Source organism: Muntiacus reevesi, chromosome 9 (genome assembly GCF_963930625.1).
Source record: "Muntiacus reevesi chromosome 9, mMunRee1.1, whole genome shotgun sequence".
NCBI classification, from domain to species: Eukaryota; Metazoa; Chordata; class Mammalia; order Artiodactyla; family Cervidae; genus Muntiacus; species Muntiacus reevesi.
Window position 1 is genome coordinate 67317030 of NC_089257.1, and position 14212 is coordinate 67331241.

Genomic DNA, 14212 nt, shown 5'->3' on the forward strand with positions numbered 1-14212 from the left:
TAGGTAGTATAAATAATATAAATGTATATTTAATAGATGTTACACATACGTATGGGGTTTCCTAGGTGGCGCTAGTGGTGAAGAACCTGCTTGCTAGTGCTGGAGAGACAGGAGATTCAGGTTCCATCCCTGGGTCAGGGAGAGCCCCTGGAGGAGGGCATGGCAACCCACTTCGGTATTCTTGCCTGGAGAATTCCATGGACAGAGGAGCCTGGTCGTGTACGGTCCACAGGGTCGCTAAGAGTCCGATAGGACTTAAGCGATTTAGCACGCGCACACACACACACACACACAAATAAATATACATACGTACATATAAACTATGCAATATGAAAGGAGTGCAATTATGGGCATGCTTTTATTTATGAGGTGATGCTACGTCCTTGCACAACTGCAGAGGGTACCATTCACACAAATTCTGATGGTCATTGCAGTCCATGAGAATGAATACTTAACGAAAAAAGATCAAGATGGGCTCCATGGGTCTTTAGGATACATAAAATTTCACAGGAAAGAGTTTTGCAATTGAGAAAGATTCACTTGGGACTGGTAACTAAGTAAAACCATTTCACTTCTAGTGGAACACCGGCGGGAAAAGACCAATTTTTCAAAATGAGCTAGTAAACGCTTCTACGCACAGTTTGCCAACTACGGGACACCGTGGAAAGTCCCCGCTAGGATAGCCGCGGTGCCTGCTGGGAGTTGTGGTGCGGCCACCGCTTTTCGTGAGGAGATCTGGGCTCCGCGAGACTCCGTTTCCCGGCATGCTGCGCGCCAAGGCAGCCGGCGGGACGGGAGCTGCCGCGCTGGCTGCGAGTGACCCTGGCCGTTTTGGTTCTTGTGGTAGCGATGGCCTCGTTCGTGACGGAAGTCCTGGCACACTCCGGGAGGCTGGAGAAGGAGGATCTGGGCACTCGGATCAGTCGCCTGACCCAGCGGGTGGAAGAAATCAAGGTGAAGCCGGAGCAGCGGGCGGCTGACTCTAAAGGGACGGAGGGAGGAGCCAGAGTGGGTGCAAGTCTGTGGGGTGAGGAGGGGGCTTAGAGGGGTGCCCAGACAGGGACTGGTGACTGCGGAGCCGGGGAGGCTGGGCCGCTGGGAAGAGGCGGTGGCTGGGGCAGTATTGGGAGTGGGGTTAGGCTGGGGACCTATGGGATAGGGGGACGAGGGGAACGCGGAGACCAGCAGAGCAGGGAATTTGGGACTGGAAGCCCGAGGCGTCTGGGGAGCGGGAGCGTAGCACCTGGATAGAAATGAGGGCAGGGCCACCCCACCGCTCTTCGGAGTGTAGTTTCCTCCTCTGTGTGATTCGTGGATGAATGTGATAGCTTTGGGAGAATTGTACCGTTCTCCCTGAATTTTTGTTATTAAAAACCTATCAATACTTTATTAAACTCAACTCTCATCTCCACCCCAGGCCTTTGAGACTTTGCCGAGTGTTATAAAACACGTGAATAGCACTTCTTTGGACCTTGCTGTCTTGAGATTGATACAAAAACAAAAGACACCTAACCACACGCAGTTTCACTTTGTACTGTCATTACCTTACATTTGTTATTTGCCCACATCTTTGTTGCTTTCTTAAAACATCTTAAAAAGATGTGTACCCTGTGGATTTAAGAGAGCAAGTTTGGCAGTGAACCATAAAGGCACAAAAATAGTTTTATTTTACCAAAATGATTTCCTAAGTGTTAAGTATTCATGTCACTGGCATGTCTCCTGGAATATGGCTTTAGGATTTTTCATTGCTTTTTATATGATGGAAAGAGGACTGACTGTTAAGCTACTTTAGCGTGGTGCTTAAGGCTCCTCCCCATTCTGGAACTAACTTGCCTTTCACCAGTTTATTTTCCCATCCAGACAGATGAGAATTACTGTCTATTCTCGAAGCAGACCCACTCTTTCCCCAGTTCCCAGATTTTATTTATGTTGCCATCTCTCCATCTTTTACCTGTTAGTATTCCTACTCATTCTTCAAGTTCCATTTCAAATTAGTTTCGTGTATGAAAAATATCCCCATTTATCCTCAGGCAGAGGTGCTCTGTTTCTTAGTTGTGCTTCTGGAGTACCTGAACTCTTGTTATATTGCATTTCTGTTTTCTGATTACTTTAGTATATACTATTTTTCCTACCTAAAAGAAATTTATTTGGGGCAAGCATAATTTCCCTGGTTTAGAGGTAAAGAATCTGCCTGCAATGCAGGAGACACAGGAAACGTGGGTTCAATCCCTGGATTGTGAAGCTCCCCTGGAGGACAAAATGGCAACTCACTCCAGTATTCTTGCCAGAAAAATCCCATGGACAGAAGAACCTAGTGGTCTACGCTCTGTGGAGTTCAAAAGAGTCAGACATAACTGAGCAACTGAGCATGCACACAAGCATAGTTTATTCGTGTCTCCCAAACGTTGACTAATTCAGTGAAAAATATTCAATACTTTATTAAATTATTTTGCGTTAAAGGAGATAATGGAACTTAGATCAACTTAGGGTTTTAAGATTGTTTGTGCTCAGTCGCTCTGTTGTGTCCAACTCCATAGCCCCATGGGCTGTAGCCTGCCAGGCTCCTTTGTCTAGGGAATTCTCCAGGCGAGAATACTAGAGCAGGTTGCCATTTCCTACTCTAGGGGATCTTCCCAATCCAGGGATCGAACTTGCATCTCTTGTGTCTTCTGCTTTGGCAGGAGGATCCTTTACCACTAGTGCTACCTGGGAAGCCCGGATTAATTAAGATTAGGTCTTGCTATTTTATAAGCAAGGAAATAGAAATTCATAAATCAATTGAGATATAGAGGTTATGGTTTTAATTTATTCATTTACTTTTTTTCCTATTAGATATATGATTAAAATTAGTGACTATAGTCTGAACTGATGTGATTCAAAATGAGAATTTCTGGCTCTGCCTTTCTCTTTTTCAGTGTTTGTACAATTCTTGGGCACTGTTGGGATTTGTTGATAATTGTCTTCTTGTACCCTTGTGTTATGGGACTCTTAAGGGTGGGAGAAATGTTTTTTTCAGAGAAACCCATTGGCTTGGAGGGAAAGTGAATGGGTATGAGTAGCTGGCAAAAAGGCCCTGACTTGGAAGATACCTAACAGAAGACGAGCTATATATTTTAAGAGTTCGCTACTCACCGCATTGTAATTTTTCTCTTATATAATAGGGCGAGGTGTGCAGTATGATCAGCAAGAAGTACAGCGAATTTCTGCCTAGCATGCAGAGCGCCCAGGACCTGGTTACCCAAGTGGATAAGCTATCTGATGACATTGGCTTGCTGAAATCTAGGATAGAGAGTGAGGTAAGAATAGTTTGTTATGTTGGATAGATTTGTAGAGAGAAAATTCAGCTTCCAGATTCCAAAGACAACTCAGTTTACAACTTTTTTTTTTAATCTTCATTTTTTTTAAAAAAAAGAAAAATTATTTATTTGGCTGCACCAGGTCCTAATTGTGGCATGTGGGATCTAGTTCCCTGACCAAGGATTGAACCCAGCCCCCTGCATTGGCTTTCTTAGTCACTGCAGGGAAGTCCACCAGGGAAGTCCTTAATACAACTTCTAAAGACCTCACTTTCCTTATTGGTGAATAGAAGTTGAATTAGATGACCTTAAGGTAAGTTCCAGTTTTAAAATACAAATGTTTTCCAAAACTATAAACAATTTCTTTTTTATGGTAAAAAATTTTAAGCTATACTAATAATGTCTTGAATTTTAGTTCACTTTATAAAAGAAAAAAAGTAGCCTCAAGATTTTAATGTCTTCATAATAAAAACAGATAAAGCATATAAATGAATCCTTTGGCCTTGTCTCTTATCATCTCCTGCTTTAAAATGCTTGTATCTCTTAATGGCACGCATTCTCTTACATCTGCAGCTGGCCTCAGCATATTAAAGCTTTAGCACAATCTTTGTCTTTTGACTTTCTTGTGGAAAATTGGCTTGGATTGCCAGTCACAACCACTCTACTTCCTGTCGTAAGGCCACTTTCCTTGGACATGCAGGGAATTGCTGCCCATCTTGTACTATGTCACTTTACACTTTATGGAGCTAGTGCTTACTGTACTTCTTATGGAAAGTCTGGCAGATTTTAAGAATGTTCACCATGTTTGCCAGAGTGCTGTCATCACAAAAGAGTAAGCCAGTGTTGAAACAGGAATATCTACTTCATAATTTAAAAAATGCTTTTCATATATATTATCTCACCAGGATTTTTCCCTTACAGTTTCCTTTTAGGAAAAATAAGCAGTTTTAAAAAATCAAGCTGATATTAGAGGTTTAAATTGAGTAGGTGTCTTGTACATTTATTGTTAAATTTTCACTTAGGATGCATTGATATCCAAAATCAAGATGTCAAGATATTCTCAAGGTCCTAAATGAAAGACATCAAGTCTTTTCTCTGTGTGGCAGTTACTAAAGAAGGAAAGGGAACAGATGTGTTTTTAAAAGTTCTGTATAAAACTTGAATCCCAAGTGGGGAAACCACTAGCCATTTGGAAAATCTATTTAACAGTGAGTTTACCTGTCATTCCGGTTAGTGGTTTTAATAAAAATAAATCCATTACTCTGCAACTCTGGTACAGTTCAAATAATATATTCAAAGGGTATTTGTCAGACAAATAAGTCAATAGTGCAATCATAGACTGTATTGTTAGAATTGAAGTATCTGGAACAAGAGAGTAATGGACTGTGTATGTTTTCCTGGCCAGAGTATGACTGGCCAAGATTTATTCAGTTCTGATTGTTGTATTTTTAAAGATGATTGGTCTTGATGAGAGGGTCCAGACCTGACCACCATACCATCTGAAGAACAGTGAAGAAACTGGGGGTATTTAGCTGTGAGAAACACTTTCAATATTTGGAGCCTTATTATTTGAGAGAAAGACTCAAATTTATGACTAGAGAGGGGGAATTCGATTCAATAGGTGGACTAAAGGGTTTATTCAGTCATTTGATATATTTACTGAGCATCTGTAGGGTGCCAGATACTATGGTAGTTGGTGAAATAGATAGTTTTTTATTTCAAAATGTGAATCTCGTGCCTACTATAGAGGAATAAAATAATGTGATACACACTAAATAGGAATAATTCAGTTAAAGAGAGGAGATGTTGCTAAAGATATCTTCCTGTACAAACAGGGGTCCAAACCAAAGTCTGAAGTGATAGGTAATTAAGCAAAAGAAAGAGAAATGTTTAGGCAGGCACAGGGGACAGCATGGTGGAAGCATGGAGGTAGTGGAGAGATACCACTTTTGGAAAGCTGCAAGTATTCCATATGACAGATGTTTATAGAGTGAGGTGGGAGGGGCCATGAGATTAAAAAGGTAAACCAGAACCATGTGTATTAGTTTAAGTTATAAGGATTTTCTTGATTGCCCTGTAGAAGCCGTAGAGGAGTTTAAGTAGGGGAGTGATGTCAGAGTTGAATTTTAGGAATCCCATTCTGCTTGCAGTTTGAAGAAAAGACTTGAGGGAAAAGAGACTGGGAAATGAGAAGGCAGTTGAAGCATCAGGAGGCAGTTAAAGTAATCAGACAAGACAGGCTGTGACCTGCACCATAGTCAGTGGCAATGGGCGCAGAGAAAAGTGGATGAATCTTGGGGACTTTCAGAAGATATAGGATCTTTGGGAGTTGCTGGTGTGAGGAGTGAAAGATGGAGGAGTCTCAGGTAACTGTGGAACTAGGTTATTGATGTGCCATCCATTGAAATAGAGAATCTTGAGGAGGAGTAGGTTTTGGTTGAGTTTAAATATGGGCTGCCTGTGTGAAATCTAAATGGAGCTGCGCAGTTGGCTTGTATGAAGATGGAGGCTAGACTGTTATAAAGAAAGATGGGGCAGGGCCAGAAACCTGAAATGCAATGACTCAAACGAGATACATACTTTTTAATCATGGTCTCCAGGCTAGCAGGCTGATTCTACAATTCAGGGCCTGGCTATTCTAGTGCATTCTGAGTCAAGAACTGTGGCGGATAGTTTGTTCCCTACAGTAGTAGCCAGTGGATGAACGTTTTTGCACAGCACCCTGAGCCCCAGTTTCTACAGGGCAGTGTGTGGTGGGCTGCGTGATAGAAGGAAAACTCCTGAGCTTAGAGAACGTAAATGTCTTCTAATGGGTAGTAAGCATGCTGGATTTTTGTCATGAAGGGAAATATTATTTCTATTTTTCAAATGTTTGTTTACTCTACAAACATTTTTGAAAAGATAGTTCAGAACAAAAGACAGTCCATTGCTTCACTTGCAAGATAGTGATGAATGTGAGAAAATCCTAAAAATCTGTCTTCCAACAGTCTATAGAGCAGTGGGACTGGCAGCATTTGGTGGTTTGGTAGACACGGAAGATTTCAGACCCCATCTCAGGCCTACTGAGTTTGAGTCTGCATTTTAATAAAATTCACCAAGCAATATGTATATATGCATGTTATAGTTTGAGAAGCACTGCGTTAGAATTTTGTTGTTGTTTGTGTGGTTGCAGTTGGTCTCTCCCCATGTCCAGTGATATCTGGAGGTTAAGAGAAAATAGAGGGCACAGAGAAGATGCATCTGTTTTCTTAAGACCCAGATTTGGAAATGGTAGACATCTCTTCTGCTTATATTCCACTGGTGGGATCTTAGTCACATGGTCACACCTGACTGAGCGGGACAGAGAAAACAGATAGTGTAGTTGGGTAGCCACATGCTGTTCCTATGAGAGAGTGGATTTTAGAGGGTAGTTTGCACATCGTCCCCTCCATATACATATATGAATTTTAGGAAAATGGTGTGGACTTGAGAGAGCCGCACTTAGAAATTGAAACTGTGAGAATGGAGAGAGTATATAGAGCAGGGTTTTTCAGTCTAGGCACTGCTGAATACCTAGATTGGGGCTGGATATTATTCTTTGTTGTGGGGGGCAATCCTGTACATTGTAAGATGTTTAGATGTTGAGTATCCCTGGCCTCTGCTCACTAGATGCCAGTAGAACTCGCTCACTTGTGACAAGCCAGAATGTCTCTAGACATTGCCAAATGTCCCTGGATGGGGTGGGCAAAAAATGTTTACTTTTTTGAGAACCATTGGTTCAGAGTAATAAGAGGGCCAGGGAGAAAGGAATATCAGTATGTGTGAAGTGATCAGAGGGAAAGTGAAGGTCCCAAAAGAAAATGGAAAGAAGTGGCCAAAGAACCAGGAGAAAAATGAGTAGAAATTGGTGTCGTAGATCTAAGGGAAAGAGAATAATAGTGTACTGATGAATGGTTAAGTACTGGTGATACATGCTTTAGACATAGCAACAAAGATTTGATTGATATTTTTTCCTTAAAGATGGGGAAACTTTTAACATATTTAAATCTGATGGGAGGAGCCATCCTCTAGTAGCTATTGAATCAGTATGTAATTAATGAATGAAGAATGAATTAGTAAGAGGTAAAAGATAGAGAAAAGAGGAAATAATTGATAGTGCAAAGTTCCTGAAAAGGTGTGACAGAATAGGAGGTGGATCCTCACTTAACCTAAGAAAATCTTCCTATTGGTTAGAACTATTCAACTCTAGAGTGAATTATCACTTGGCCGTGGGGATAACCTTCTAGTAATCCAGGTGGGTGAGTTCTCTGATGTGAGGTAACTGCTTAAACTAAGACTCGTTGCTGACAAGAGGATATTATTTTGATGACAATGGGTGTTTCTGCATAAGACAAGGATTTGGGCCATTTGGACCACTTCAGGTCTCTTCCTACTACATTCTATGTTTTTTATTCCATTCTTAACCAGCATTTAAATTTAATCATGAGTTATTTTCAGTTAATAAGGCTTATTGATTATAATAAGTATTTAATTTCTTAGGTATAGCTAAAAAGTACTTGTCTTTGATTGTGAATTAGGTCCGCCGGGATCTTCACGTATCAACGGCTGAATTTACAGACTTGAAGCAACAGTTGGAAAGAGACTCAGTAGTCCTCTGTTTGCTTAGACAGCTCCGAGAGGTCAGTAAATTCAAACCAAACTTTAGTGCTTTAGTGGTGAGAAAGTTGGTTTTTTTTTTTCCAGTTGGTTTTATCGTTCAATGAGTATCCTTTGACTATGTGCTATTTTTTTCATATTTTAAAAACAAACAAGCAGACAGGCTTGAAATAATAAGATGTATCAGATAAAATACCTAATAACTATACTTATCTTTTCAGTTTTCTACTGCTATTGAGGAATATAATTGTGCCTTAGCAGAAAAGAAGTATATTTCTGCTGCTCAGCATCTAGAAGAGGTATTAAACACTTTCTCTAAAGCATGAACAAGTAATGCTACTCTTTTTTAAGTAAATTTTGTGTAACATGTATTCCTTATTGTTATCCAAATATATTCTAATTGCCTAGAGTACAGATGAAGTGTTTAATAGTGATTCCATTTCACTGCCAGGCCCAGAAATGCTTGAAGTTATTAAAATCCAGAAAATGCTTTGACTTAAAAATATTGAAATCTCTCAGCATGGAGCATACAATACAGAAACAGAACATACTTTATCACCTTGGAGAAGAGTGGCAGAAGCTGATTGTATGGAAGTTCCCACCATCAAAAGGTGCTGCTGACCTCAGTGAACTGTTTTGCTTAATCTGCCTGAACTGGTTTGGCTTCTGAATGTGTTCCAAATATTTTTTATTGGGAGAGAAGAAGACTTCGTTTATTAATCTCCCGGTTCTATATTGAGTTCTCATTTAAGCAGAATGCTTATTAGGACCAAAATGCTTGTTACTTCCTTCACAGTTCTCTTTCTGTCCCTTTCGCTAGGAAGGAGCAGAGAAGAGGGGAGATGATTGGGAGGGGTCCATGAGGTGAGGGTGTGCCTGAGGAGTTTGGTAGCACTTTTAAGCCCACAGTTCCATTCCATTATAGGGTGTGCTCATTCCCAGAGCCCTCATCCCAACAGTCAGTCTTTTCTTAAAGCTTAAAGAAACTGTTTGACCTTTCTCAGTTTGACTCAATTTTTTCAGTCCTCGGGGAAAATTGGTGACAATCATGAGAAATGGGATAACTCTGAGCCTGGCTTTTATTTATACTACTTGACTCTCAGCCCCTCTGCCCACCTCTGGGTGTGAACCCTCTTTGATATCTTGTTTACAGAAAGTAAAATCTCTGAGGGTATATTGAAAGACATGCCATTAAATCCAATATCTTTGCCAACATTTAATCTTGAAATTTAGTCTGTTTCAGAGGAAACTTCAGAGTCTTCCCTTTCCTCCTCCCCCTTATCCACTTTGGCCTTCAAATACAGTGAATATGTATATATATACATAGACACTCTGCCCTCCCAACCCCCCCATCCCATGTGTATTTTCAAGGAAGTCATCCAGAAGTTATAGATTCTATTTCCAAGCAGATTATAAAATTAAGAGAAGATAGCAATTCTTTGTTGTAACACATCCTTCTTGTTAAACTTGTTTGGCAGGCTGTTCTCTTTATTTCATAAAGAGGGAACATAGAAGAGGAGGCCTTAACTGAAACTAGGATCTCACTTTTTATTCTTTGCCTTCATTCAGTCATTCAATATATTTTTTGTTGTTGAGGTATAGTTGATTTACAGTGGTATGTTAGTTTCCTCTGGACAGCAAAGTGATGCAGTTATACATATATATATACACACATTTAAAAATTTTCTTTTCTGTTATGATTTATCACAGGATATGATTTGTCACAGGATATTGAATATAGCTCCCTGTGCTGTACAGTAGGATCTTGTTGCTTATCCATTCTCAGTACATTTTAAAATTTTCTTTTCTGTTATAATTTATCACAGGATATTGAATCTAGTTCCTTGTGCTGTACAGTACGATCTTGTTGTTTATCCATTCTCAGCACATTTAATATGCAGTTATTGTAGGTGCATCATCTTTTGCACTCAGTTTGATTCTTTGAGCATACCAAAGGAAGTAATTTCTTGTTTTAAAGTGATGTCAAGGACTTGTATGCAGCAATTCGTACTTGCTTGCGTTAGAAGTGTATTGTACTAAAACCTCGTTTTTAGGACTCTTGGTAGACAGTGGGCTCTCAGGAATAGAAATGGGAACATCTTGTATTGCTGAGGCAGCTGATATTTTTTCCCTTCTCCATAGATATCAGCAACTTGGAATCTTGCCTGCAAACAGAGCTTCATTTATGCACTGAACAATCTCAGAAAGAAGAGAAGGACCCTGTGCCACCAATCAGTTCTGTCCTCTTGGCATTTTCTCTTCTTGGAGAGCTACGTACCAAGCTTAAGTCATTTGGTAAGACATCCTACTTTGTTTTATTTACATGACATTTTCAGAAAGTCCAGTGTTAAAAGAATGATGGGAAAAAGCAACAAATATTCTCTGAATGATATTGATGATGGATCATAGGGTTTGGCTTCATGATTCATTAAGTAGAATTGTTATAAATATTACCCTTTTCATTAAGGGCTTAGATCTGATCCTTTTTTCTTTTCTCTTTTTCTCAAACTAGCTGCTGGTGTTTATTTTATTTTTTAATAATTTAAATAAAAATCTGTAGACAATCTGGGAAACTTCAGTGGGAAAACTTGCAGTGCTTATGGGTATTGTGTAATCTCATGGTATATGTTTTTTTGTTGTTAGGCTCACAGATCTTTTTTTTTCTCAAGTGTCTTCAAGTGATTTCTTTTATGAGTGTTCATATAACTTTCAGGTCAGATGCTGCTGAAGTATATCCTTAAGCCTCTGGCATCTTGCCCATCCCTTCTTGCTGTGATAGAAAGCCAACCTAAAATCACCATCATTCGTTTTGAATCTGTGATGACTGACTTGGAACATCCATCACCATCTGAAGTTTTTGCCAAGATCAGACTGGTACTGGAAGTGGTCCAGAAACAACTTCTAGGTGTGTATACCCAAGGCCATGCTTTCATATTTTAGAAAAGTTGATGTGGCATTTGAAAGTAAATATTATTTTAAAAAGTGGAAAAAATGCTGCCATTCTGAGTGAATGGAGGATGGAGGTGAGTAAATTATGTCTTGGGGAAAAAGTAGTTACCTTTCTGTTTCTCGCTCTGTTCTGCTTTCCTTCTCTGCCTGGTGTTGCCAGGTAAGGTCATCAGTGGTGCCCCATGTTCTTTGTTTGTAACATATAGTTGGATTTTTGGGATGCTTTTCTCTCATGGGACTTCTAGGGACATCATAGTTTGGGACTCTTGGTTAATTACAGGAAAAGCAAAAATGAACTGAGTGCTGTTTGACATATTTCAGTGGGAAAATCCCCATCAACCTAGTTGATATACACAAACTGAGTTTAACATAGGGCATGAGTTTCACTCCAGCTCAGCCTGCTGGTTGGATCTTTATATGTTCACCCTTGAGACAACCAGTTTCTGTGCTGCTTGGGTCATTTTTTGGCTGTCACACCACTAAAAGTAAAACTTCTTCCTTTTTTTATTACGATACTGTCATTTTAGTCTATTTGAATTACCTTCTTTTTCCTTTTCTCAGTTGTCTGATTGAATAGTCAAATTAGGCACTCTTGCTGTGGAAAAAATAAAAAAAGAAATGCTGCTATTGTTTGTAAGCCTTCCTGGCAGTCACATAATTTATTTATATATATTAATTATTTATCACTTTTTATTAAAGTGTGGTTAATTTACAGTATTGTGCCAATTTCTGCTGTGAAGCAAAGTAGCTCAGTTGTATACATATAGACATTCTTTATAAATAATTTATTTATATATATATTTATTTATATATATATATATATAAATAATTTATTTGTAAAGCAAGAAATTCTTTCTAGTTTTGATAGCAGAGAATAAAAAATTTCAAGACTTGTGTGAACTGCAGAAATCCAAGGTGGTTTTATTCTTGTTCCTTTACTTAGGGAGATAATATACTGTTGTTTTTATTAGATATAACAAAAAGTTGTAAACACAGAGTCCAAGGATTGGAAGGAACTAGAAAGGTGATCAATCCAGATATCTCTGATGCTTGACTCTCTCCTCTGTAACACTCCCATCAACTGGTCACAACAAACCTGAGCACCTTTGAGAGTCCATCCTACCTCTGGGCAGCTCTTGAGTACTATCAAGTTTTAAAAAAAAAAAAAAATTGTATCTCCTTTCTGTATTAAATACGCTTGCCAAAATGCCCATTTTGGAAATTAAATCTTTGGGGTAGTTGTTTAAAAAATATGTTCAAAATATATTGCACTGTAATATCTGCTTTACCAATGCTGTTTCTAACTCTGTGGAACTGTATAGAAATTTAATTCTTTGAAATTGGACTTTGAAATTCTTTCCAGTCTCTGTAATTATGTCCCCTACGTCTTACCACCATCTTTACTTTTTTAAAAAATGAAATAATGTTAGATCTTCTTATCTTCAGTGATCTTCTATGGATATATTCCATTTTTTATTAGTCCTTTTTATTACAGTATGGTGTTCAAAACAGAACAAAGTATTCTAGATACAGTCTGAACCAACTCAGATTAGTACAGGAGCATTCACTCCTTTATTCTCAGTTTCAGGTTTCTGTTAGTATAGCCAAAGGCTGTTGTTACACAGTTAACTTATTGAGCTTGATGTAAATGAAAATCCCACATACTCAGTGCAAACGGCTGCTTTCCTATCTTACACCTGACTTTTTACAGTTAACATTATTCTTTGTTGAATTTTACTTGATAGAATTTTACAGTGTGTTAACTATCCTTTCTACCTCATGTTGAATGCACATTTGATAATCATGTTTTCTTAGAGCTTAAGTCAGTGATAGTACTGTTAACCTAGCATAAGGCTAGATTGGAGGGTGCTCTGGGGAAGTGCAGGAGCACACTGGAATGTCTTTCCAGTTTGACAGTGGTCCTTTAAGTGCTCAGTCCATTGTGTCTGTAAGTTTTCTTTGTACCTAGGATATTCAGAGCAGAAGACAACTCACTGTTGCGCGGTTCTCTTCCCTTCTCTTTAATATCTTTCAGTCAGTATTCCCTTTTTTCATCTTCTTCTCCTAAATATAACCTGAGGATCATACTTTGTAGCCTTAGTTCTTTTCTGAGTCTTCTACTTTTCATTTTAGTTATTCTGAAACTTCAAAAAGGTTTTTACCTTCCCTCTTATGTGTGTCTTTGGTTATATGCTCCTTTCATCTTTTAAATATGTGTTTTTTACTCTCAAGTTTTCTTTATTACTAAGCATCATTGTACCAACAGCAAAGGAATTTTTTAAAAGAGGATAAAAAATTCTTTGGGGAATAATTTGGCAAAATATAGAAAGCCTTAAAATGTTTATATCTTTAACCAAGATTTCAACTTCTAGGAATCTGCCCAGAAGAAATAATCTTAAATATATGAAACCATTAAAAAAAAAAAAGCCCTATTTATTTCCATTAAAATCAGTTTTAAATTAGGAATGCACACTGGCATTAATATTTGTTAACATTGTTTTAGGTGTTATTACTGATCCTAAGAAGAGAAAATAAGTATAATATTAAAATAAAGAGAAGAATTTATCTTTACTTGTAAATGATGTGACTGTATACCTAAAAAACCAAGACTACCAAAACTTTTATAATTAGTAAGAAATTTACTAAGTTGTCTAGGTACAGCATAAATCTATAAAAATCAGATTTCTCTCTAGCAACTATCAGTTATAAATTAAAATATAAAGATATGTTATTTGTAATGGCAACAGAATCTATTAAATTCTTAAAGATAAATTTAATAGGAAGAATATACATAAAGGATAGCATAAAACTTATTGAGGACATAAAGGGAAGGGAGGCTATCTTGGATTAGAAAACAATCTTAAAAAATTGTCAACTGATTCCAAAATAACGTATAAATTTAATACATTTCCAGTCAGATGCTTGTTAGGTATTTTTTGAACTGGACAAATGAATTACTCTAGAACTTACATAAAAAAATATGAGACTTGCCAGTAAAGATTTGAAAAACACTAGTTGGAGAATTTTATAATTAAAACGATGTTTTTGACATAAGATCAATGGAATGAAAAAGATTCCAGAAGTAGAGCCAAGAATAAAACAGAATTTACCATTTGATCAGTCACATTTTAGTTTAGTGGGGCAGTTTATTAAATAATAGTGCTAGCAAAATTGGCTATGTGGAATGAGATAAATTTTGATTCCTGCTTCGTACTTCAGAGATACATTCCAGGTGAATTAAAGCCTTATATGCAAAAAGTAGAGCAATAAAAGTGTTGGAAGAAAATTTATAATACTTAAATATTATCAGGAAGCTCTGAATGCATAAAGGA

The 14212-nt window shown here is 38.1% G+C and overlaps 1 protein-coding gene across 1 annotated transcript in view; it reads left to right on the plus strand.

Annotated features, from left to right (window-relative positions):
* Positions 1 to 773: 773 nt before the first annotated feature.
* ZW10 (zw10 kinetochore protein) overlaps positions 774 to 14212 on the plus strand; it is a 34187-nt gene continuing 20748 nt past the window's right edge. The window contains exons 1-7 of the mRNA XM_065945184.1: positions 774 to 954; positions 3162 to 3296; positions 7853 to 7954; positions 8153 to 8230; positions 8383 to 8542; positions 10074 to 10226; positions 10645 to 10836. Of these exons, the coding sequence (XP_065801256.1) occupies positions 850 to 954; positions 3162 to 3296; positions 7853 to 7954; positions 8153 to 8230; positions 8383 to 8542; positions 10074 to 10226; positions 10645 to 10836 (925 nt within the window). The 5' untranslated portion in view covers positions 774 to 849. The remainder of the gene's footprint in view (positions 955 to 3161; positions 3297 to 7852; positions 7955 to 8152; positions 8231 to 8382; positions 8543 to 10073; positions 10227 to 10644; positions 10837 to 14212) is intronic.